This window comes from Chinchilla lanigera, unplaced genomic scaffold (genome assembly GCF_000276665.1).
Source record: "Chinchilla lanigera isolate Chin_1 unplaced genomic scaffold, ChiLan1.0 scaffold00049, whole genome shotgun sequence".
In the NCBI taxonomy this organism is placed as follows: domain Eukaryota; kingdom Metazoa; phylum Chordata; class Mammalia; order Rodentia; family Chinchillidae; genus Chinchilla; species Chinchilla lanigera.
Genome location: NW_004955450.1, coordinates 11,065,073 through 11,088,546, shown reverse-complemented (window position 1 = coordinate 11,088,546; position 23,474 = coordinate 11,065,073). Strand labels below are relative to the sequence as shown.

Genomic DNA, 23,474 nt, shown 5'->3' with positions numbered 1-23,474 from the left:
CGCGTGGGGTTGCTAAGCGGAAGTGCCTTCAAAGGCACCCACCCCCTTTTCTTCTGCGACTCTGAGGAGATAGGTTGGGAGCGTCTGGCTGTCGTTTGGTAACACCCTCTTACTTCTGCTCAGGGTGTTAGATCCGAGGAATCGCTTCGCTGCTAGAGACTAAAAGCTCACGCTTTTCCCTTCAGCTAGTCTCCATCACCCCCCACCAACTACGTCCACCTGATCCTTTCCGCTCTGAGCCGAGACCAACCCCTCGGCTCCTCCTGAGGATCCTCTCTGTTCCCACGCGGGCGTTACTTTCTGGCGGTTTAGCAAGCATCTCCCTCTTGTGGATTTCCCATTGTGTTTCATCTAGATTTTTTAAATCTTTGGTGTGGTGAAAGCTTTTCTATGCACTGCATTCTCCTGTAACAGCCCCTGAAGCCAAATGGTGAGAAAAGTTTTTCTCTTCACCTGTCTTTTGTAAGGATTGTGCGTGGTTGTGTGTGGTCTGGAAATAACCTAAATTGATGAACTAAATACGCTAAATTGATGAGACCAAAGAGATTCGATGTAAATTTACTATTAATCCTGAAAAGAGAAAGCAAAGAAAAAGACCAAAGAAAGCCCGTAATCAGACTTGGAAAGGAGAAAGGCATTTAATCCTCCAAGCAGAATAAACCTTCGTACTTACATTGTGGACAAATGGCAATAAGGAAAGTCATTTATTCTCTCAAGATCATTTATGGGTTAAAAAATATTGGGAAAACTATTCGTTGGGATAAAACTCAGCAAAATAATCTTTAATCAATAACCCATATCATTAAAGTAATTAAATATTCAGAGAAAAATTAATAGAACTTGGCTTTCCTATCTTGAACAGGTCTGCTTAAAAACTTTAAAGTTTCAAAGTAGTTTCTAAATTTGTTTTCTGTAGTACTGAATATTCTTGCAACTGCAGGTTCCAGTTTTATTGATCATAACAATCGCTAAGTCACCAATATTGGGCTGTTATCCATCTTGGCTAGGACAGACAGGAAATCGGTTTTGGTAACTTAAAAGAAACACCAGGTCTATTGGTTTCCTGGATTTAATTGAGTCACCCTAGGCAGTCAACTTAGCAAAACTTTAGGAAATCACTCAAATGTGTCAGGTTGCTAAGTAAGTTTAAGACATTTCTATTCCTGCCATCAACATGTACACATGTGGGAATATGTACACACAAATCAAATGAAATCTGAGCACATGCAGTAATTAATTTTTCTTAACCTTGCCGAGGGCTGAGGGTGTGGCTCAGTGCTGAGCGCTTGCCTAGCATGCCCAAGACCCTTCCTTCTTTCTCCCTCACCAAAATAAAAAGCCTGGCTGAAAGTGACTAGTGATAAACTCAATACTATAGTATTTCAACTGCTAACAGGTATAAATACATTCCTAAAAACCTTTAAATTAGAAAAGTAGGTAAAAGTATGATCCCAGTGAGCAAAAACTTATGTAAAATGATGATAGGCTTAAATATATATTAAAAATTAGAACATGATTATGGTAAATGTGTTCTTAGAAAGTAATGTCTTATTAAGTAAAATTAATATGAACAATTAAGCATGATAGTTTAAGCTAATATGGAAATGCAAATTCTCATGCATCACTAATTGTAGCCACTGCCTGAGTAAAATTTACAAGCAGCATGCTTTCATCCTCTCTCCTTTTATTTTTTGATTTTGAGACAGGGTGTTACTAAGTCACTAAGTTGCCCCGTCTGGACTCAAGCCTGGAACGCCCAGCCTCAAAGAATGCTAGAAGTGCAGGCATGTACCACTGTGCCCAATTCCAGTCACTTTTGTATAGGTAAATGAATAGCTTGACTCTAGAATGGTCATGTGGGACTGGGGATAGAGCTCAGTGGCATAAACGCCTGCCTGGCAAGTGCAAGGTCCTGAGTTCGATCCCCAGTACTGCCCCCCGCAAAAAAAAAAAGGAAAGAGAAAAAATATATATATAGAATGGTTATGTGACCTCTGTAATTCAGTCACTTTCTACATAATCATTGTTTGGAGACCTCTAGAGATGGCTAACACAACTTCCACCTAAAACTAAGTATGTGAGTTTAATTACACTTTTAGGATTTTGTAACCAGTATTAAAGAATTTGTAACCTTAACGTAAACTATATAACTATGCTATCTCAGCTCTAGACTGATCTCAAATACCCTTCAGAAATCAGTACAGTACCTTCATCTTATGGGTTAATAAAACCTCTAGTCTTCCCCCCCCAACCTCTTTAGAGCTTTCTCATCTTTTATATTGCCCATTGAAATGATTTAAGAGAGAATTAGCATATTTAACATTTATTTTTAGGAAAACAATACTATTACTCAATAATTTTTAAATATTTCTACAGTGAATAATATTGAAAACTTGGCAGGCCATGGTGGCACACACTTGTAAGCCCAGCACTCAGGAAGCTGAGGCAGGAGGAGCACTGCAAGTTTGAGCCCAGCCTGGGCTAGATAGTGAGTTCAAGCCAGTCTGAACTATATAGTGAGACCTTGTCTCAAAAAAAAAAATTGAAAAATTGTTAAGAGTTCCATTAGCAGGCTAGGGAAATAGCTCAGTGGCTCAAGCACCTGACTAGCAAGTGCAAAGTCATGAGTTCAATTCCCAGCACCAAAAAAAGAGTTCCATTAGTATCTCCCAATATAAAAGATACCAAAGCTAGTCAAACAGTTAATTAATGAATACTTAGGGTCAGTAAGAAATTTAGCTAAGTGTAGTATACCCAGTTACTTAGGACAACCTAGCCTGAGCCAAAGAGACCCTATCTCAAGAAAAAAAATTTGGGCCACCTGCTCAAGATCCTTCCTAGATATCCAGGACCTATTTTTCCTTTTACTATTTCCAATAAAAATTGTCCTTACCTTAAAAAATACATACATTGAAACATCAAGGGATGCACCTCAGTGGTAAAACACTTTCCTAGAATTTATGAGGCCCTAGGTTCAATACTTAGCACAGATTAAAAAGAAAAAGGAATTTAGCCAAATTTACCATTTATATGCTTAAACAATGTACTGTGCAATGCAAAAATACATAGCCCCTTACACCAAGGGATTTAGAATAACTCACTTAGGCTATAAGTGACATTAACAACAGAATGTTAAGCCTTACAAAGGTTAAAGATATAACAATTATCTTTAAATAATTGAAGGCCTTTATGTGGAAGGAATAACTTGTTCTGTTATTTCAAGGACAGAACCAAGAATAAAAAGGAGCCTGGGGATGTTGCTGTTGATCAGTGGTGGAACACTTGCCTAGCATACCCAAGGCCCTGGGTTCTGTCCTCAGGACCACAGAAAGAAAACTGAAAGTGAAAACAATTCAAACCGAAGATTGTTAACAATTACAGTTGCTAATAGGACAATTCACTTATAAATAGCAGTTAGTAACTCAGATCGAATAGATGACTTCTAATATTCCGCTGTTTTGATTCAATAAAAGATCTCTTCTGTTTCCATATGCTGTTCTCAAAGTTAAAAAGGAACCACCATAACAATGTTGGTTGGAAAAAGTCCCAAGTGAACCTCAAATTTTCCACAAGTGAGTTAGCCTGAAGGAGTCTAAATACAATAGGATTTGTAAGCCGTGTCTGTGTGTGTGTGTGTATTTGAGAGAGGTTCAATTAGTTTAGGCTTTGTTTTATGGATTTTTTTAAATACACTTTCTATATTTGTTGTCATTGTTCAGTACTAAGAATTGAACCTAGGGCCTCCAGCATGCTCGGCAGTCACTCTAGTACCGAGCTATGTCCCCAGCCCTCTCAATTGCCCAAGCTGGCCTTGAACTCCTGGCCTCAGTCATTGTGCCTCAGCCCACATAGTAGCTGAGATTGCAGGCACATGGCATCATCACTCGCAGCCATTCTCCAACTTTTACAAACTGCTTTTTAAAAAACTGCTTTAAATACTATACTTTTCTATCTCTCTCTTTTCTTTTTTTCTTGAGAGAGTCTCATTCTGTTCAGGCTGGCTTGGAGCGTAGTATTAGTCCAGGCTGGCCCCAAATCCACATCAATCTTCCTGTCTCAGCCTCCTGAGCGCTGGGATTTCAGGAGGGCACCACACCTGGCTAGAGTAGTATCTGTTCCTTTATGAAACTATGCATCCAAACACAAAATACATGTGGTCCTCACACACTCTAGCATTAAGATTCCAGGGTCGCTTTAATTGTTATTTGTTCAGGAATAACACTAGCATTAATAATTTGAATCCATTAAAAGAGGAAAATTTGATCAACTCCTTGAGAAAAGGAACACAATAAAAACTTTAATTACCTTTTTGAAAATGGATAAATTTTTCTTAATTCAACTTCATTAGAAGCCAGTGTTCTGCCCTTCCCATGTGTTTAGCAAAGCTAACTTATGCTACATTTTTTAAAAGCTTGACAAGGATTTTCTGGCATGGTAGGACATGCCAGCCTTCAGGAAGCTGAAGCAGGAAGATAGCTGCAGTTTGAGGCTAACCAGGGCTAGATAGAGAGTTGAAAGTCTAACCTGAACTAGATAGCAAGACTCTGTCTCAAAGAAAAAGTTGATCAATCAATGCACTAATCTGTGTTTGGAAGGAATAAAATGCCATCATGTAGTAGGTTAAGATCTTAAGAACCACACAAAGGGATAATGTATTGTAAAAATAAGCATTTATTTCAAACAATCAGAAAAACGTGCCTATTAAAATCTGGTTAATTTTGAGGTGTTTTTTTTTTTTTTTTTGTACCGGGAATCAAACTCAGGCCTCGTGCTTGCCAGGCAGGCACTGTGCCACTGAGATGCATCCCTGGCCCAAAACATGGTTAATTTTGAAAAGTGACAGCCTGACACTAAGCAAAAAGTGTTACAAGCCATCAGTTAACAAGTAATATTACACACACTTCTTCAATTATACTGCTGGTTATCTTGAGAAATGTAGTGAATGCCAAGGATTTCAGATATAGCTCTGGGCTTATGGCATGGTTTGCCTATCATGTTTTATTTATTTCCACTTTAAAAGTATAAGCTTGAAAAGTAATAGCTTGTGAAATTGAACCAAATACATATGCAAGGAAAATTCCCCTTTTCTATGGACTCCGTGGAAGCTGTTTCTGATTCTACGCTAGTGTTTTCTCTTTGTGTTGGTTTATTCCTGCTCTGCCCTCCAGTACGGAGGCCCGGATCCACAGCCTTGCACACGCTGGGCAAGCGCGCTACATGGAGCAACATGCCCAGCCAATCTTTTCTTTTTTCTTTTTTTAATTTTGACAGAGGGTTTTGCTAAATTGCCCAAGCTGGGTGTTATAATCCTTCTGCCTCATCCTCCCCTCTAGCTAGGATTACAGGTGTGCACTACCACACCCAGCTTTGTGATTGTTTTATTTTTTTATATCTATTTATTTATTTTTGTTTTTTGAGACAGGGTCTTGCTATGTAGTGTAGGCTGCCTTTGAATTCGCTTAGGTAGCCCAGGCTTGCCTCCAACTCACTGTGATCCCCCTGCCTCAGCCTCCGGAGTGCTGGCATTACAGGTGCATGCCATCACACACAGCTTTATGGTTGTTTTTTGTTTGTTTGTTTGTTTTTTGCCGCCTTGAGGCAGGGTCTCACTACTAGTTCGGGCTGGCCGTGAACTCAGCCTCCAACTCATAGCGATCCTCTTGCATCAGCCTCCTGAGAGCTAGGATTACAGGCATGTACCACCATGCCCAGCTATAGTTGTTTTAAAACCTTTGATTACCAACTGTGTAAACCCTCAAGACTAAATTGTCTTTAACTTTATCTAAAAGGAAGATAGCTATTCAAATTTTGTCAACATTACACCCTTGGCCCCCTTCCTGAAGAATGATAAAGATTAAATTTAATTAATACTGGTGTTTTTTTAATAAGCAAAAGTCTAACCCTGCTTTTTAAAGCAAATAGGAAGCATAAAAGTATGGCACTATTTCAAATCAGATGCCAATAAAAATGGCATCAGCACAAAGATCTAAGCAAATATCAAATACACAAGATTAGTAATTAGAACATCATGCGATGATTTCGTTTTAGTAAGAACAAGAAGCTTAGTAACAGGTAAAAGAGACATATGGCATTATATTGAATACAGTATTAAGCCAAACAACCATAATTTTTACAAATTCTCCAATTATAACTGCTTGCTCTTGAATAACTAAATTTTAGCCTCATGTTTTAAATTAAATGCCTATTCAACAAAGCTAATTGAACAAAACACCTATACAAATGTAGACCCCTAGAATATCAGCGTAAACAGGAGACATTATTTACAGATGAGTAAGAAGGTTCTATTCTTGTTCATCATCGCTGTGATCAGGTTGCAAAGGACATGCTCTGTGGAAAGAGTAGAAAAAAAAGAGTAGAGAACTTTAGTAGTCACTCAAATAACACGGGCTTACAAAAAAAGTTTAAACCCTGTAAAAATAAGGAAAATTAAACAATAGGGTCCGGTCAAATGACTAGAAATGAGAGAAAAATTAAGAAAACTCCATTAATTGGCAAACATACAAATTTCAAGTATCAGTGCAACAAAGTTTGAAGCACTGTATTTTGCCCCTTACTTTGAACAATGCATGTTTCTCACTTAGGAGATGTTATTTTTATTTCAAAAGGAGTATCTCCTTCCTACAGCATCTTTTTTAATGCGTTAAGTGGATTTTTTTTTTTTTTTTTTTTTTTTGAGACAAGATCTCACTCATTTTGTAGCCCAGGCTAGTCTCGAACTTGCAACGATCCTCCTGCCTCAGCCTCCCGAGTGCTGGGATTACAGGCGTGTGCCACCGTGCCCAGCGGTTAAATGGACTGATAAACAGTATCAGTAAGAATTTTACATCCAGGCGTGGTGGCACATGCTGGTTATCCCAGCACTTAGGAGGCTGAGGCAGGATGATTGCCTGTTTGAGGCCAGCCTGAACTACATAGCAAGACCCTTCCTCAAAAAATGAAAACAAACTAGAAAGGATTTTATAATAATAATAAAAAAAACCAGAAAAATTAACCAACCCACTTGAGCAGAGAAAACATACAGCAAATTTCCTATTTCACCATATACCCTTTTGGATCATATGAATGTATAAGAATTAGAAATACATCAGATTGTTTTGTTAGCATATGATAAGTGTAACTTTTAAAAAATAACTTACGTTATCCAAAGGCCATTTGATAGTTATCCTTTTTATAGTTAAAATTAATTAAGAACTTAATCATAAATTTAGAATTTTTTTTTTGAGACAGAGTCTCACTGTGTAGTTCAGACTGGTCTTGAACTCATTGTGTAGCCCAGGCTGGCCTTGAACCAGTGGTGATCCTCCTGCATCAGCCTTGCCAGGATTACAGGTGTGTGACATCACATCCGGCTTTAGAATTTTTATTTTAGAATTGACAAAGAATTGTGAGTTCCACTCTGAATCCCTTAGTTTTCTAATAGAACCAGTGAGTCTCAGTGGTCTAAAAGCAGAGTGCTAAAAGAAAGCTAAGGGCTGGGGAGATAGCTCAGTGTCACAGCGCCTGCCTGGCAAGCACAAGGTCCCGAGTTCAGTTCTTGGTACCAAAAAATAAATAAAATAAAATAAAGCTAAAAGGAAGGTGTTGAGACTTGGTATTAGATCATCATTGCTTCATATACTAGTAGATTACAGAGATATCTTCACTGTAGTTTACTGCAAATCAAACCAGGTTAACAAATGAACCATGGTTTATATCATGGCTCAAACTTTTTTGCAAGAGACTGATTCACTCTAGACATCATATTTCTGCCCAGGATTTAAGCAGCCAGCCAACCAGCTGTGATAGCGCACACCTGTAACCTCAGTACACTGGAAGACTCAGGCAGGACGGCTGCAAGTTTGAGCCCTGGCCTAGCTGGGGTTGTAGCTCAGGGCAAGGTTCCTGGGCTCAATTCCATTATCTTGTTTAAAAAAGAAACTTAAGCATGTAATCCCAGCACTGGGAAGGCTCAGACGGGAAGATTGCTGTGAGTTTGAGGCCAGCCTGAGCTACAAAGTAAGCTCAAGGCCAGCCTAAACTGCATAGCGAGACCCTGTCTCAAAAGAATAAATTAATTAATTAAACACTGAAGCAGATAGTCTTTCTTGAGTCTGATTCTTTTCTGTATAGCAGATAGGAGTTTACACTGCCTTTGGGAGAGAAATAAGGCCAGAAAAATAACGATTTCAAAATATGAATTGAGAAGTTTATATTTCTTGTGATAAACTTATTTACTATTTCACTTAGGGTATAATTACAACTGTCCTAATTACAAAGACAAATCTAAGAAAGGGGTTAAAAAAATAACATAAACCTGTTACCTAGTTTTTGGGTCAGACTTTATTATACCAGGGATTAAAGTTGTTTATGAGAATATATATATAATCTCTTTCCGTATGAAGGCAAGTCTGTCATATAAGTTTTATTTCTGTGATAACCAGTGCTATAGTCACATTCAGATAAGTCACAGTTAATTCAAAAGGATTGAAACATGTTCTACCTAATCTTGCCTATTAGTTTATTCATATTAGAATAAGAAAGAACAAGAAGAATGGTACCAGACAATGAGAGGGAACTAGAAGAAACAGGGTCATGAGAAAAGCCCATGAAAAGCTTTATCCAGCCAGGCACGGTGGCACACGGCTGTTATACCAGCACTCAGGAAACAGACAGAAAGAGAATAAAGTCATGTCCAGCCTGGGCAGTCAGGGAGACCTTGTCTCACAATGGCTGGGGGCCAGGTGTGGTGGCGCCCAGCTATAATCTCAGCATTTTGGAGGCTGAAGCAGGACTGCTGTGAGTTCAAAGCCAGCCTGGACTACACAGTGAGACCCTGTCTCAAAAAAAAAAAAACCAAACAAGAGCCTGGGTATGTAGCTCAGTGCAAAGGCCTTAGGTTTAATCCCCAGTATGGCAGAACAACAATAAAAAAGTAAAGTTAATATTTTAAAATTTGATTTATCTAATATACCTTTCAAACAGATCAGTTTTCAAACTGTAAAGTGATTCAGTATACACAGAAATGAAAAAGTGCTCTGAGATGAATAGCAGTGAGCGCACTTCTAAACTTTGAAATCAAGCGTGGCAGGTAAAGGAGTGCAACACTCTCCTCCCTTCTGCTGTCTTCCCAAGGCAGTTGAGGACATCACGTTACAGCGATACAAACGTATTTATGGCAGAACACGTAGTAGCTGAATCTTAGGAGCAGCCTATATGTCCATGGACAGATCAGTGGGAAAAAAATGCAGTTATTTATGAGCTGTGGTGTGTTACTCGGCCAAAGAAGGATAAATTTGAGTCATTTGTACAACAGTGATGCACCTTGAGACCATAATATTAAGTTAAATAAACCAGACAGAAGTTTAAATATCACATGATTGCTCTTATGAGAAAACTGAAGTATAAACAATTTAAAGAGCAAAATAAAAGAGATAATAGGAAGCAGGGAAATAGATCTTTTACAAATGGGAAGGGCACCCAGAGATTCAAAAAGTGGGGTAGGGGGTGGGGGGAAAGGATTAAGACGTGTTATGTACATGTACCAACTCTCTACAAAGAATGTAGTCAATATGTACTGCAAACATACGCAATTTAAAAAAAAAAATTTGTGGGGATACTGCGAAATGAACTCAGTACCTCATGCTTGCCAGGTAGGCATTGCACTGCTGAGCTAAACCCCCCGGCCCCTAAATTGTTTAAAGCACAAAAGACCAAAAAAAAAAAAAAAAAAAAAAAAAATCTGATACTGTTGTTGTATGGTGACATACTGGGAAACATCACAGACTGATGAGTATCTATGTAAGAATCACTCATGCTTGGATTTGGAGTAGATTCCAGCCCATCCTTGCCCTGGCACATGCCAACTGCTCCGCAGAAAGTTCAGTACAATGTCCAGGGGCCCAGAATGTAGCTCAGTGGTAGATACAGCACTCACCCAGCATGTATGAGGCCCTGGATTCAACCCCAGCACCGAAAACAAAACACAGAACAATAAAAAAACAAAACACAAAAAAACTTAGGACAAAATGACTGCTGAAACAATGTACACCAGGAACCGGGAACCTTTTAGAGCTTTCAGTGATACAGACAGCCCACTTGAGGCATGTAAGCAGTACGTTCGCCACCACTGATACAGAGGGTTTTTGCTAACACCTGGTGTTTCCTTCCAGTGTACATATAAAAATCACAAAATCTTTTTATACTACCTAATTTATTTTATGCCTTTCTAGATTTTGTTAATCAAAATAAAAACTGAATCTCCATTCCACAGTGCATTGTTTTTCTTTAGATCAATGTGAAATTATTCCAAGATAAGCTTGTGGTTTGTCTGTTTGTTTGTTGTTTTGTCTTTTTGAAGTTCAGGCTGGTCTTGAACTCACTGTATAGCCCAGGCTGGCCTCGAACTCGCAACGATCCTCCTGCCTCAGCCTCCCAAGTGCTGGGATTACAGGCATGTGCCAGCACACCTGGCTCCAAGATGAAGGGTTGTTTTTTTTTAATTTTTTTGTTTGTTTGTTTTTTGAGACAGGATCTTGCTATGCAGTTCAGGCTGACCTTGAGCTCACTTTGTAGCCCAGGCTGGTCTCGAACTCACAGTGATCCTCCTGTCTCAGCCTCCCGAGTACTGGGATTACAGCATGCGCCACCACACCAGACCCAAGATAAAGTTTTAAGAGTTTCTCTCTTGCTCTTTTTCTCTCTGTTGTACTAGGGATTGAACCTGGAGTCTTCACACTGAGCTATAGTCCCAGCATTTGTTTGTTTGATGATGACAAGGTATTGCTCAATTGCCCAGGCTGGGCTTAAGTTTGCCATTCTCCTGCCTCAGCCTCCCAGAGTGTTGGGATTACAGGTATGTGCCACCACACCTGGTTTAAAGGTCCATATTTCTTTAGCCACATTTAATGAAATCAGTAACTAATTTTCAGTTTCTCAATGTTGTAAGTAAAACTCAAGCAGATTTAACATTGACATTTATCACTGAGGTAAAGCCTGCCAATGACTTCAAGCCAGTCCAGTCTGGGACTCAAGATTTTCTGTGTTAGCCTAGCGGGGTGGCATGCACTTGTAATCCCCTACTTGGGAGGCTGAGGCAGGAGGATCATAAGTTAGAGGCCAACCCGAGCTACAAAGCGAGACCTTATCTCAAAGGATGAAAAAAAATTTTTTTGTGTGTGTTAATGAATGGAATTAGTAGATTTGATGAAGACCCAGGATTTTTTCCAAGCTGCACTGGAATTCCAGGTGCCATCTGTAGTGGGTTTTAGAATATGAGTTACAGAACTGCAGATATTTCTTGATCTGAGGGGTTTTTTTTTTAGACAATCAATCTCTGCAGTTCCGGCTTACAGGCATGCGGCACCACATCCAGCCTGAGTTTTGTTTTTGTTACTGTTTTCTAGTAACCTAGGACCTTCACACTGAGCTTCACCCCCAGTCCTATTTTTAACTTTTTGTTTGTTTGTTTGTTTTTGAGACAGGGTCTCCAAGTGGCTAAACTGCCCAGGATGGGCTCCAGCTTGTGATCTTCCTACCTCAGCCTCCCACACTGCTGGGATTACACATATGTGAAACAAACCACCTGACCTGAGTGTCTAACAGTAGAGACGTAGAAGGGCGGCAAGGCCAACCAGGCTGTAGCTCTTAGTGTGTTTATGGTGCTGTCACTGTAGGGAGGACCGTGTGCTGGTTAAGGAGGAAAATGAGTAAGTCCTTTTTTTTTTCTTTCTTTCTTTCTTTTTTTTTTTTTGTCTTTTTGAGACAGGGTCTCCCTATGCAGTTCAGGTTGGCCTTGAGCTCACTTTGTAGTCCAGGCTGGTCTCGAACTCGCAACGATCCTCCTGCCTCAGCCTCCCAAGTGCTGGGATTACAGGCGTGCACCACCACGCCCGGCTAGTAAGTACATTTTAGTAGGCGCAGTGCCAGAAGCAGCAGCCGCACCTGAGCCGGCCACCCATGGGTCAGTGCGCGGCGTCCGGCATACTACTTGGCAGGCTGGAAGAGCTCCCGGCCTCTGGCTGGTGTGGAAGTAGCAAGAGGGGCCTCATACTGAGGAGGCAGCACAATGAGGGTGGTACCACACCCTCCGCTCTCACACTAAGTAAAATACTTTGTTTTTCAAACTTCAAACATTAAACATTGGGTATAGACCCTACACCCCATTCTTATACATTTTAGAAAAAGATCATTTTCCTGATTTTTTTTTTTTTTTTTTTTTGAGACAGCATCTCACTGTGCAGTTTAGGCTGATCTCAAACTCCTGGCAATCCTCGTGCTTCAGCCTCCCAAGTGTTGGGATCACAGACGTGCGCCACCACCCCTAGCCCCCTGATTCTTAAAAGTAGTGCATTCATATGTTTATTGTTGAAGATTGGTAGCAGAGAGTTTGAGAAAACGTTTTTACCCAGAGGTGATGGTTCTTGGTATTTTTTGTTTTTGCAAACAGTTCATCTACATGAATTTTATACTGTAAAGATTATACTTTTGTATAATTTTTGCTTAAAAAATATCATGAGCATTTTCCTATCCTTAAAGATATTAAAAGCATGATTTAATTCGCTTCTTAAAAGATTTGCACACTGAGCTCTGTGTATGTATAGTGTCCCCCCTTCGTTTTCTTCAGAACTTACAGAGAAGCTGTAAAGGAAACATACCATGGGGTTAGTCTTGGTTGTTTCCAGATGACTGACACTTCTGTATTTTGCAGTTTTTCTACATTGGTTGTATATGTGTTAATGGAAGTTAAACTAGTTGTTTCTGTTTTTTCTGCTGGAAAGTGAACCCAGAGATTGAACTCATGCATGCTAAGTACAGGCTTGTACCATGTGAGCTACATATAGTAGTTTTTTGAGGTGTATGAACTTTAATGGTATTTAATCTAGATAAATCAACATGGAAATTGCTTTTTGAGAAAAGACTAAAGAAAAAGTAAAATTACCCAGCCTCAAAAAAAAAAAAAAAAATTAGCCGAGGTGGTGGCACACACCTGTAATCCTAGCACTCAGGAGGCTGAGGCAGGAGGATTGCTTTGAGTTCATGGCCAGCCTTAACTACATAGAAAGACCCTGTCTCAAAAGCACAAAGTAAAAAATTAAAGAATAAAAAAAGTACATTCATAGTTAAGAATGTGGCACTTATCTAAATGGGTGTAAATTCTCTTTGGAATAGGCAAAAATAACACCTTTTCCTGTGTTTAAAATTTAGAAGTGACTTAAAATAAGAAAGAGTATGTTTTAAAACCTTCATTTCTTTGTTTGTTTCTTGTTTATTTCTTTGGCAGTACTAGGGATTGAACCCAGGCACTCAAGCTACTGAGCTATGTTGCCTGGGCTGGCCTCAAACTTGTGATTCTCCTCCCTCAGCCTCTGCAGCAGCTGGGATTACAGGCGTGTACCATCATGCTTAGCTAGTTGGTGTGTACTCACTGGCTTGAAGAGAAAGTTTAAAAAAGTTATGCAATAGCTCATTTGTCCTTTATTTTCAAGAGGATATAAAAACTTACTTTCTCTTTGTTTTTCCTATGCCACTACTTCCTGGCTCTTCAGGAATTTGATTCTCTTTTTCAGAATCTTTAGGGGAAAGCCTGAAGAATTCTCCAATTCCTTTTTGCCACTTGGGAGTTGGACGTACACAAACTGGATTCCCTCCTGAATACTTATTTTCAGCTGTAAAATAAATAAATAAATAGAACTAAATAAGAACATGGAATACAATCCCCAGTCCTTAAATAATTAAATTCTTTAACATCAAACGCTCCAAGATATTAAGTGGTATTATATCCATCTTAAAATAATTAGATAACGTGACCAAGAAAACCTTATTCAGTCACAGTGTGAAGCTGTTTCCCTTGCCTGGAGGCAAGGGTTAAGAAAATGCAGGGCCAGGGATATAGCTCAGTGGCACAGCACCTGCCTGGCAAGTGCAAGGTCCTGAGTTTGATTTCTGGTACCAAAAAAAAAAAAAAACAAAAAAAAACAAAAACCAACAGAAAACGGACAACATCTTGAAAAAAGAGAGGAGGTAAGGAAAGGAAAGGATTAAAGGAGGAAAAGAAGGCAGGAGAAAGGGAAGAAAAAAATACAGAAATAAAAGCAGAAGCTGGTAGGATAGCATGTGCTGTAATCCCATCACTTTGGAGGCTGAAGCAGGAGGATCTCAAGTTCAAACTCCATGTGAGGGCTAGGGATATAGCTCAGTGGCACAAGTGCCTGCCTGGCAAGCCCAAGGTCCTGAGTTCAATTCCTGGTACTGAAAAAAAAAAAAAACCAAATTGCACATGAGCACCTTACCAAGACCCTGTCTCAAAATACTATAAGTAAAAATAAAAGAGCTAGAGATAGGCCAGTGATATAGCTCAGTGGTACAGCCTGTCCAGCAAGTGCAGTGTCCTAAGTTTGATTCCTGGCACCAAAAAAAAAAAAAAAAAAAAAAAAAAAAAGAAAGAAAAGAAAAAAATCTGTACTAACACAATGTGGTTAGTACTGTCAACCATCATCTTGTATCTAGGGAGGAAATACTTCAGTAACCTCTACGAGATAAAATGATTGCAGGCATGCTGGCCTGCGCCTGCAATTGCAGCATTCCAGAGGCTGAGGCAGGAGGATCACTAGGAGATCTAGGCCTGCCTGGACTACATAGTGAGACCCAGTCTCAAAAACAAAACAAAACAAAACAAAAAGATAAAATGATTGTCGTTATTAAGAAAAATAATGCTAAACCCAAAAAGAAAAAATAGATTTGAAATAGCTTGAGATTCTCTTCCAAGAAACCATCAGTTCCACTCCTACCGGCCCAAAAGGCCAAAAGCCCCTTCAAAGGAAAACGAAGTTCAGCGTGAGGTTCTCAAGTAAAATGATTTGTACTGGAATTGAGATTACTGTTCTGAACTGTGGCGCCAGGCCTGATGATCCCCCTGCCCTTCTCTGTAGCCCTGGCGATTGCACCCAGGGCCTCTGCCCTGAGCAACATCCCAGCCCTTCTACAATTTTATTCATTTATTTATTTATTGGTACTGGGAATGAAACTCAGGACCTTGCACTTGCCAGGCTGAGCTATATCCCCGATCCTATTTATTTTTGAGAGAAGGACTCTCTCAGTTGTCGGGGCTGTGCTCGAACGTGTGAGCCTCCTGCCTCAGCCTCCTATCGTGCCAGGGTACAGGTATGTGTCACTACACTAGGCCGCGAGCTGGGCCCTCTCAGGAGGATTTCGTTACCTTAGGAGCTTCCACGGGTGCCTCTTACCTTTCCTCGAGGACGAAAGCGACGTAGAATTCATGGCAGAGGTGGAGGGACCCAGCACCTTCCTGGGGGCTCGCGAGGCCACCACTGCAAGGACAGACAAAGTGGGGGCTGGGGTGCTGGGCGTACAGCAGGGGGCAGGGAGGTTCGGACGTGGAGGCACGCTCTCGCCAGGGTCCCAGCACAAGGGGTGCGGAGGGGACAGCTCCGGGGTCCCCAAAGCCGGATGGCCTTCTCCGCAGCTTCCTCCCCCAGGTTAGGGCCCCGGGGCGCCCAGGCGCGGGAGCTGGGGCGCCCCTCCCTGCACCCCACACCCCAGGCCGCGCCAGATGGCCTCACCTTTCCTGTAGGTGCCCGGGACACTGTCTGCTTTAGTCCGCACCATGCTAGCCCGCGAGGAGAGACGAGGGAGCCGCGCTGACTTCCCGGCAAGGATGTCTCGCTGGACAAGGGCCCGGGGAGGCCGCTCCCGCCACCGTTAATTAAGCGCTGCTTTCCCGCGCTCCCTAGCTCTCGTGAGCCGTGACTCCATTGGTTCCGCGCCTTCCCCTGCGAACCAATCACGGAGTTCCATGGCGACAGTGGCCAGGCTGACCAGTCCATCAACGTGCAGCGCCCTGCGATTGGCACCCGCGCCAGGGGGCGGGGCGGGCGCCCAGTTCTCCACCGAGGAAATGAGCCAACCGGTAGAAGAAAACCCAGTAGCCTAAACTTAAGCGAACTTTTTGGGGCACCTAAATAGAGCCAAAGCTTGGGGGGGGGGGGAATTGAGAGTTTTAATACCCTGGCCCGAACTTTATCCATATCCACCATTTATTTCAAAATAATTCTAAGGGTCAGGGGAAAAAACAAACTAATATAATTTATCTAAAGGTTATAATGTTTTTAGGGTCCTGTGAGATTAAAGAAAAACTGGGTCAGTTAGATCTATATGCACACAATAATAAAATGTCTTTCTTAGAAAAATCTGCGAATAGGCTGAGGAGTCAGCCCTAGTCCAGGCGAACGTAAATAGAACCGGGGCCGAGGAGGTAGCTCAATGCACAAGCGCCTGCCTGGCAAGCACAAGGTCCTGAGTTCGATTCCTAGTAGCAAAAAAAAAAAAAAAAAGTTGATCCTAGGAGCGAAAGTACAGCACTGCTTGTCTTCAGAACAATTCTGCTTTCGTTTAAAAAAAAAAAAAAAAGTTACTCGGTACTTTAACAGAATCAACTACATTTGTTATAAAAACAAAGGATTTAGATACCAGGTTAAATTAACATGATACTAGGAAGTGTATTGGCAGTTACCTGCAGGCCACATTCTTACTAGGGCAGATACTAAAGTTAGAAAAACCAACAGCCGCAGGGCGTTTCTTTGATGTCCCCAGGCCCCATTTGGATGCAGGCTGCTTCTTAAAGCCATTACTTCCTTTTCGGTTAGTGTCCCTTCTACACAGCTCTAAATTGTTTAATCAGAACTCACATCCCAGATTCCTGCAGAGACCGGAGAACTCTCTGGGGGACCGTGTCACTCTTTCCTCCTATTCTCCATGCTAAGTAAATGGCTCAAAAGAATTTTGAATATACTGTACTTTTTTTTTTTCCAGTCTTTTTGAGACAGGGTCTCGCTATGCGGTGAGGTTGGCTCACTTTGTAGCCCAGGCTGGTCTCAAACTCCAAAAGATTCTTCTGCCTCAGTCTCCCAAGTGCTGGGATTACAGGTGTGCACCACCACACCCGTCAAAAGGCACTTTACTTTTTACAGTAGTAATGTGTGTGTGTGTGTGTGTGTGTGTGTGTGTGCACTTGAGGATCAAACCCATGGGCCTCACACATGCTAGGCAATTGCTGTGCTGCTGAGCCACATCCCTAGCCCTTTATGTCTTTTTGTTATTTGTTTGTTTTAATTTTTTGAGACAGGGTCTCTAGTCGTAGTCCAGGCTGACTTTGAGCTCACTGTGTAGTCCACACTGGCCTCAAACTCATAGCAGTCCTCCTACCTCAGCCTCGCAAGTGCTGGGATTACAGGTGTGGCAACCGTGCCTGGTTTTGTATGTCTTTTTGTTTGTTATTTATTTTTATTTTTTGTCTTTTTGAGGCAGGGTTTCACTATGCAGTTCAGGCTGGCCTTGAACTCACTTTGTAGCTCAGGCTGGGCTTGAACTCATGGCAGTCCTCCTGCCTCAGCCTCCCAAGTTCTGGGATTATAGGAGTGTGCCACTACACCTGGCTCTGTATGTCTTTTTAAATGCTAATAATAATGAAGTCTGCAAGTCAGAGAAAAAGCAAAAGAACACAGTGAAGCCTTTGGCTTCCTGGGTGCTAAGTTACAGTCATGAACCACCGTACCTACCTGTTACAGAGATTACCTTTAAATCATGTTAAATGAGTGTGCTTTTTCACTCAGGTAGAAATGTGGTTTAATAAATGATAATGATTATAAACATTAAATTATACAGATTAAAAGCTAGATGTAACACTCTAACATACATTACAGAAAAAGAATACTGATGCTATTGAAGACCTAGTCATTTTATCATAGTATATATGATGTATTAAGTTCTTTTGTGCAAAAGGACTTAGGGAATAGTCTCCGTCTTGAAGAAGTTAATATTTTAGTTATGGAACTGAATATTTTCATAGGTAAATTATTTGGATATATTAAATGATTTGGAATTTGGATATGTCATAATTAATAATATAATTATTGCTAAATAATATACCAGGTATTTTTATTATATCAGATTTAATAATATATCAGATTTTTGTGAAGAAACCAAACTTGTACAATTAACACTGACAAATATTTTGCTTTTCTTTGTCCTTTTGAGACGAGGTTTCACTATGCAGCTCGGGCTGGCCTTAAACTCACATAATAGCCCAGGCTGGTCTCAAACTTGCAGCGACCCTCCTGCCTCAGCCTTCCAAGTGCTGGGATTACAGGTTTGCAGCACCATACCTGGCCAATATTTTGCTTTTAAAAAAAGCAGGAAATCACACATTTTCCAAATTAATGGCATCACAGACACTATAAACTCAATATAAATCAATACTTACATTTGATTATTAATGCAAATGAAAAGATGAGCATAAAAAGGTAAAACAGTATCCAATTTAATATAATTTGCCTAAATACCCTGATAGGAATAAAGAACTTTTAACCTGTAAATGTGAGCCAAGTGTCGTAGAGCATGCCTATAATCCCAGGCTAGGGTAAGAAGTTGACAGATTCAAGGCCAGCCTGGGCAATTTAGCCAGAACCTGTTAAAAAAAAAAAAAAAAAAAAAAAAAGAAAGAAATTAAGGGCTTGGGATATAGCTCAGTGCAAAGGTCTTGTGTTCAATTCCGAGACCAATAATAAGTAAATAAATAGTAATTAAATGCCAGCCATAAGTCAGAAGACATCCTCTCCAGGAAAACTTGGCTACATATTCTCTAGCCCAATGTCCTAGCAGAGTGGGGAAATTACAAAAATCCTGGGATTAGAGGTGCATGCCATCACGCCTGGCAGGGATACTTTTTCTTACTTTCCCTAAACTGTGCTTTTTATAGGTATTTGAGTTGTCTTCTCAGCAATATTGCCAATGGTGTTCCTCGAACTTTAGACCCAAGGGTGCCATGAGCACACGCTGATGGAGCTGTGGTACAAACACCGCAGACCAGGAAGTGGGAAGCAGCCGGAGGCGGCACAGGTGGGCGGGACCTGTATTGGAGGCGGAGCGAGCGCTGGGGCGGTGCGAGCTGGCGGAACCCACGTGAGTGGGGTCGGTGTTGCGAAGGGAACTAGTCCGGGGTAGGACTTGGGTCCTTTGCCGCCCAGCTGGTTCCGGCCGGCGGGGGAAGATGGCGGTGTCTGGGGCCGCGTCTCGGGAGCCGCTAGTGCACTGGTGCACCCAGCAGCTGCAGAAGACCTTCGGTCTGGATGTCAGCGAGGAGATCATGCAGTAAGCTTGGTTTGAGTCCGAGGCGGGAGGGAGTACTAGTTCTGCACTGGCAGAGCGGGCAGGGAGGTGGGGAGGGTTCAAAAGTTGATGAGGGAGAAGAGAGGTGATAAAAGGGCTTCCATGGATCTTCTGTGGGTCCGCATTTTGGCCTCCGCCTTTTGTAGTTTTAGCTCCTGGAAGAGGTGGCAGCTTCCCCAGTATGCCAGTGGGGCCTGTTTTCCCTCGGAAAACGTCTAATCCATGGTAGACCTGTAAAATTGTCCCAGCCGGATTTTTTTTTTTTTAACAGACTGGAGAGAAGCAAGTCAGATTGACTTTCCAGAAATTCCTTACTCTGATCGTTTTAGTTTGCTCAATCTGAGTTGTGTCAAGTAGGACCTGGGATTTAAACGGGGCGACATGTGGGACAGTGCAAGTAGTTCCTGACTCTGAAGTCACAGGTTCTCCTTTCTGTTGTCCTTCACCGTCTTTGGAACCTTGGGCAATTTAAATTCCCAGAGGTACCTTGGTTTTTTTTCGTTTACAAAATGATGAGCTAGGGGAGCTTATCATAAGTTCTTTAAAGTTCTTATGAAATACAGATAGATAGCGTGTTTCATATCTGCTTTGGATCGATTAAGGAATATTTGCTTTTTGGGGGCAATGAAGACAATCACGACATTTGGGTTATGTCCTATGGATGAGTGCTGAGAAGAGGAAAGTAGAGAATGTGGGAGCATGGAATAAAGGATCCCCACTCAGATTAGAGACACTGGAAGATTTACTGGAAAAGCTTCTCCTCTGAAGAATGCACAGAGGTGGAGATGCCAAGGCGAGGAAATCTCGTACAAAAATAGGATGTGACCAGGGAACCTAAAGGTGTTCCTTAATTTTATTCTCTGTTCACTAATGCTAAAGCCCACATTTTGATTCTCAGTTTGTAGGAAGTAAGGTGAGTCTGTGAGTTTGGGAGAGAATAGATTTGTTGGCAAGGAAAGAATTAAGAAAGGCTATTCTAAAGGATTTTTCGGCACACTGCAATAGACTGCAAAGAAAAAGACAAGTCATATGGTTCGGCTTTACCCTTCTTTGAACACAAAGTCAAATTAAATATAGTAGTTTTCAAACTTAAAAAAATAGACTGGTATCAAATGAAATAAGGAAACTTGTCAATATATAAACCATAAAAAGTGGCTTTTAACCGTATAAATTCAAGTTCATCACATTATTCGTTATAAAGTCACTCATTATTTAAATGATTGAGTTACTGTGTGTGTTTGTGTATGTGTTAGTTGCTGAGGCTGGAACCAGAGCTTTTTACACTGAGCTACATCCCCACCCACTCCCCCACTTTTGGGTTTTCTTGAGACCGGCTCCCTATACTTCAGCTGGCCGTGATCTCACTATGCTCACTATATAGCCCAGGCTAGTCTCAAGCTCACAGCGATCCTCCTGCCTCGGCCTTCCGAGTTTATTTTTTTAGTTTGAGACAAAGTCTCTCTAAGTTGCCCAGGGTGGCCTCCAATTTGTGGTCTTTGTGCCTCAGCCTCGTGAATAGCTGGGATTACAGATATGCACCACTGCACTGGTCTATAAATTTGTGTTGCTAAGCCCCTGAATTTGTAGTAACTTAATACTATTTTGGGTGGATCCTGGGGATTGAACCCAGGGTCTCCTGCATCCTGGGCAAGCCCTATCTACATCTCTGGTCCTGGGACTATTTTTGATGAATCTATATTCTTGTTTTGTTTTGTTTGGTTTGGTTTTGCTTTATGTAGCTCAGTCTGGCCACAAATTCACAGCCATCCTCCTGCCTCAGCCCCCTGAGTTCTGAGATTGCGGGTGTGTACACCACATCTGGCTGAATCAACAATTTTACATGGGGTAGGAGTGATGGATTCAGTCTTCTCAGTTTTAGAATGTAGTTTTATTGTTTGATTAGTGTAGCATCAAGAAAATTCTGATTCTTGTAATTAGTAGTATTAACAGCTTATTTTGGAAACTCAGATTTTGCTTAGTTGAACATTGGTCCACTCCCTTGAAAGTAGAATGATACGTTTCTGTTTTAAAGTTGAAACACTTAAGGGTAGCTAAACACCTGCTTTAGTTTTTTAAATTAAAATTTTAAGTTAGACAGGAAGTGTTCCAATGTTAAAATAAACACTAAAGCTACCTATCATGCACTACTATTTGAACTTCTTACTAGTTATTCCCTAATGGTTGCACAACATGCTATGATGTCCAAAGATGAAAGCATTTATTGTGCCTTGACTGGCATTTAATTGAGAATTAGCTAGAAGTATTATAATAGTGTACTAACGTGAATAAATTTTACACAGGTGGCCTGAATTTTGAAAATAGCACAGAACTATTAACCGCCTCATCACTGACATGTCTATAAGACATTAAGATCTGTAACAGAATTAGCAAAATACAATCTGCATGATATAATGTTTAGTTGATTCTATTTTGTTATGATTTGGCATATGACACATTTGGATGAATGTTCTTTACTATACTTTCTTAAATAGTTAAAATGACATTTATTTAAATGTTCCTAGAACTCTGTTTACTTGGTGGTTTGAAAACTTCAGGGTTAATGATCCTATGAGAGCCTTTGCAGCTCTGTGAGTCTTATAATAATCTTCTGGTGAGGGCTGGTAAGTTTGGAGATCGAGGTGATTAAAATGTGTAAGTCTTGAAAAGCCATTGTCTTTTTGGTTTCTTTTTGTTTGTTTGTTTGTTTTTTTTCCGGTACCGGGAATCGAACTCACAACGTTGCACTTGCCAGGCAGGCGCTGTGCTGCTGAGCTAAATCCCCAGCCCGCCATTGTCTTTTTTTTTTTTTAATTCTGATTATTAGAAAATTCTTTTAATGAGAGTAAGGCACAGATTTGTTTCTACTGACCATAGCTCTGCATTTCTGTCACTATACTAGGAAAAGGGTCCAGTACCTACACTACTAATAATGAAACTATTTTGTGATTCCTTTGCATTTAAAAGCTATGACATTATAATAATTTTGCTTATGTCCCATACTAATGTGCCTGAGTTACAATTTTTTTCTTTCTTTCTGTCTGTCTTTTGGAGGAAAGGTTTATTGTGGCTCACAGTTTGCAGAGGTTTCAGTCCATAATGGCTGGCTAACCTGGGCTCCATAAGCGAGTTCAAGGCCAACCTGCACCACATAGTAAGCCCCTACCTCAGAAAAATAAAAAAAAAAAATTTAAAAACCCAAGAAAACCTCTTAGTGATCAGCTGGCTCCAAGGCAGGGGTAGCATGGCAGACAGACGCCACAGAGGAGAAACAGTTCATGATGGGCAGAAGGTAGCAAAAACAAGAAAGGAGGGGCCAGGGATATAGCTCAGTGGCATAAGCGCCTGCCTGGCAAGCACAAGGTCCTGAGTTTGATTCCCAGTACCCAAGGGAAAAAAAAAAAAAAAACAGGAAAGGACAGAGCTACAGTTTCTTAAGTGTTTATAATACTGTGAAGCTCTTATATTTAAATTTATGTTATTTTTACTCCTTTTTTTTCATATTTGGGCTGAACCCAGAACCTTCTCAGTGAGCTACATTCCCTAGTTCTTTCTCATTTTTTAAATTTTGAGACAGGGTCAAGCTGAGTTGCTAAATTGCCCATGTTGTGCTTAAAATTGCAGTCCTCCTCCCTCAGCCTTACAGAATGCTGGGGTCACAGGTGTGCACCGCCATGCCTAGGTTGCTTTTTTTTTGTTTTTTTTTAATAAGACATGTTCATTGCTTCTCAGCCTTTCGGCTAAGATCAAGCATAGTATCTGTTCTTACAATTTAATAAGACATGTTCCCTATCGAAGACTTTAAAAAAAAAAAAGAAAAGGATAAAGAAGAAAACCAAAACACACTATTCTTCCCATGCATATTATCATGCAATATATTTTCAGAAATATTCATTGTAGGAAGGGAAAAGAAAAATTAAAACTGCTTTTAATTTTGTCTTTTGTAGTAATCAATTTGGCTACTTTCTAGGCTTTTTTTATACATGTGTATGTGCTTATATGTACCTACTTCTCTTAAGACAATTGCAATCTATACTATACCTTTTGTTTGCTGTGCCATTATAATTTCTTGTACCATTTCTTGAATCAGTTGCAATTATTAAAAAATTTCATGTTTGGTGGTGGCCTTATACAGTATTATATTTTATAAAACCCAAAATCTTGAACTCATTTACTCCTTTCTGTATCAACAGACATTTTAAATTCTTTTCTGCTAATCAAATAATGATACCTTTGGTTTTTTTTGCATGAAAATGTCTGTGCCTTTTGTTTTACTTGTTGTCTTTTTTTTTTTT

At 40.6% G+C, this 23,474-nt stretch overlaps 2 protein-coding genes across 3 annotated transcripts in view; one reads left to right on the top strand and one right to left on the bottom strand.

Moving 5' to 3' along the window:
* Positions 1-354: 354 nt before the first annotated feature.
* Trip4 (thyroid hormone receptor interactor 4) overlaps positions 355-23,474 on the top strand; it is an 82,351-nt gene continuing 59,231 nt past the window's right edge. Inside the window, exons 1-2 of the mRNA XM_005393753.2 lie at positions 355-430; positions 18,773-19,164. Of these exons, the coding sequence (XP_005393810.1) occupies positions 19,064-19,164 (101 nt within the window). The 5' untranslated portion in view covers positions 355-430; positions 18,773-19,063. The remainder of the gene's footprint in view (positions 431-18,772; positions 19,165-23,474) is intronic.
* On the bottom strand, positions 5,860-15,769 carry Kiaa0101 (KIAA0101 ortholog). Of its 2 annotated transcripts, XM_013518866.1 has the most exons (5): positions 15,579-15,769; positions 15,243-15,326; positions 13,502-13,664; positions 9,935-9,969; positions 5,860-6,348 (listed from the first exon to the last, which is right to left on the bottom strand). In XM_013518866.1, the coding sequence occupies exons 1-5, from the start codon at positions 15,622-15,624 to the stop codon at positions 6,278-6,280; spliced, it is 399 nt and encodes a 132-aa protein (XP_013374320.1). In that variant the 5' UTR covers positions 15,625-15,769; the 3' UTR covers positions 5,860-6,277. The 2 variants fall into 2 exon arrangements, with proteins under 2 accessions (XP_013374320.1, XP_005393811.1); XM_005393754.2 differs by lacking the exon at positions 9,935-9,969 and having other exon boundaries at positions 15,579-15,761.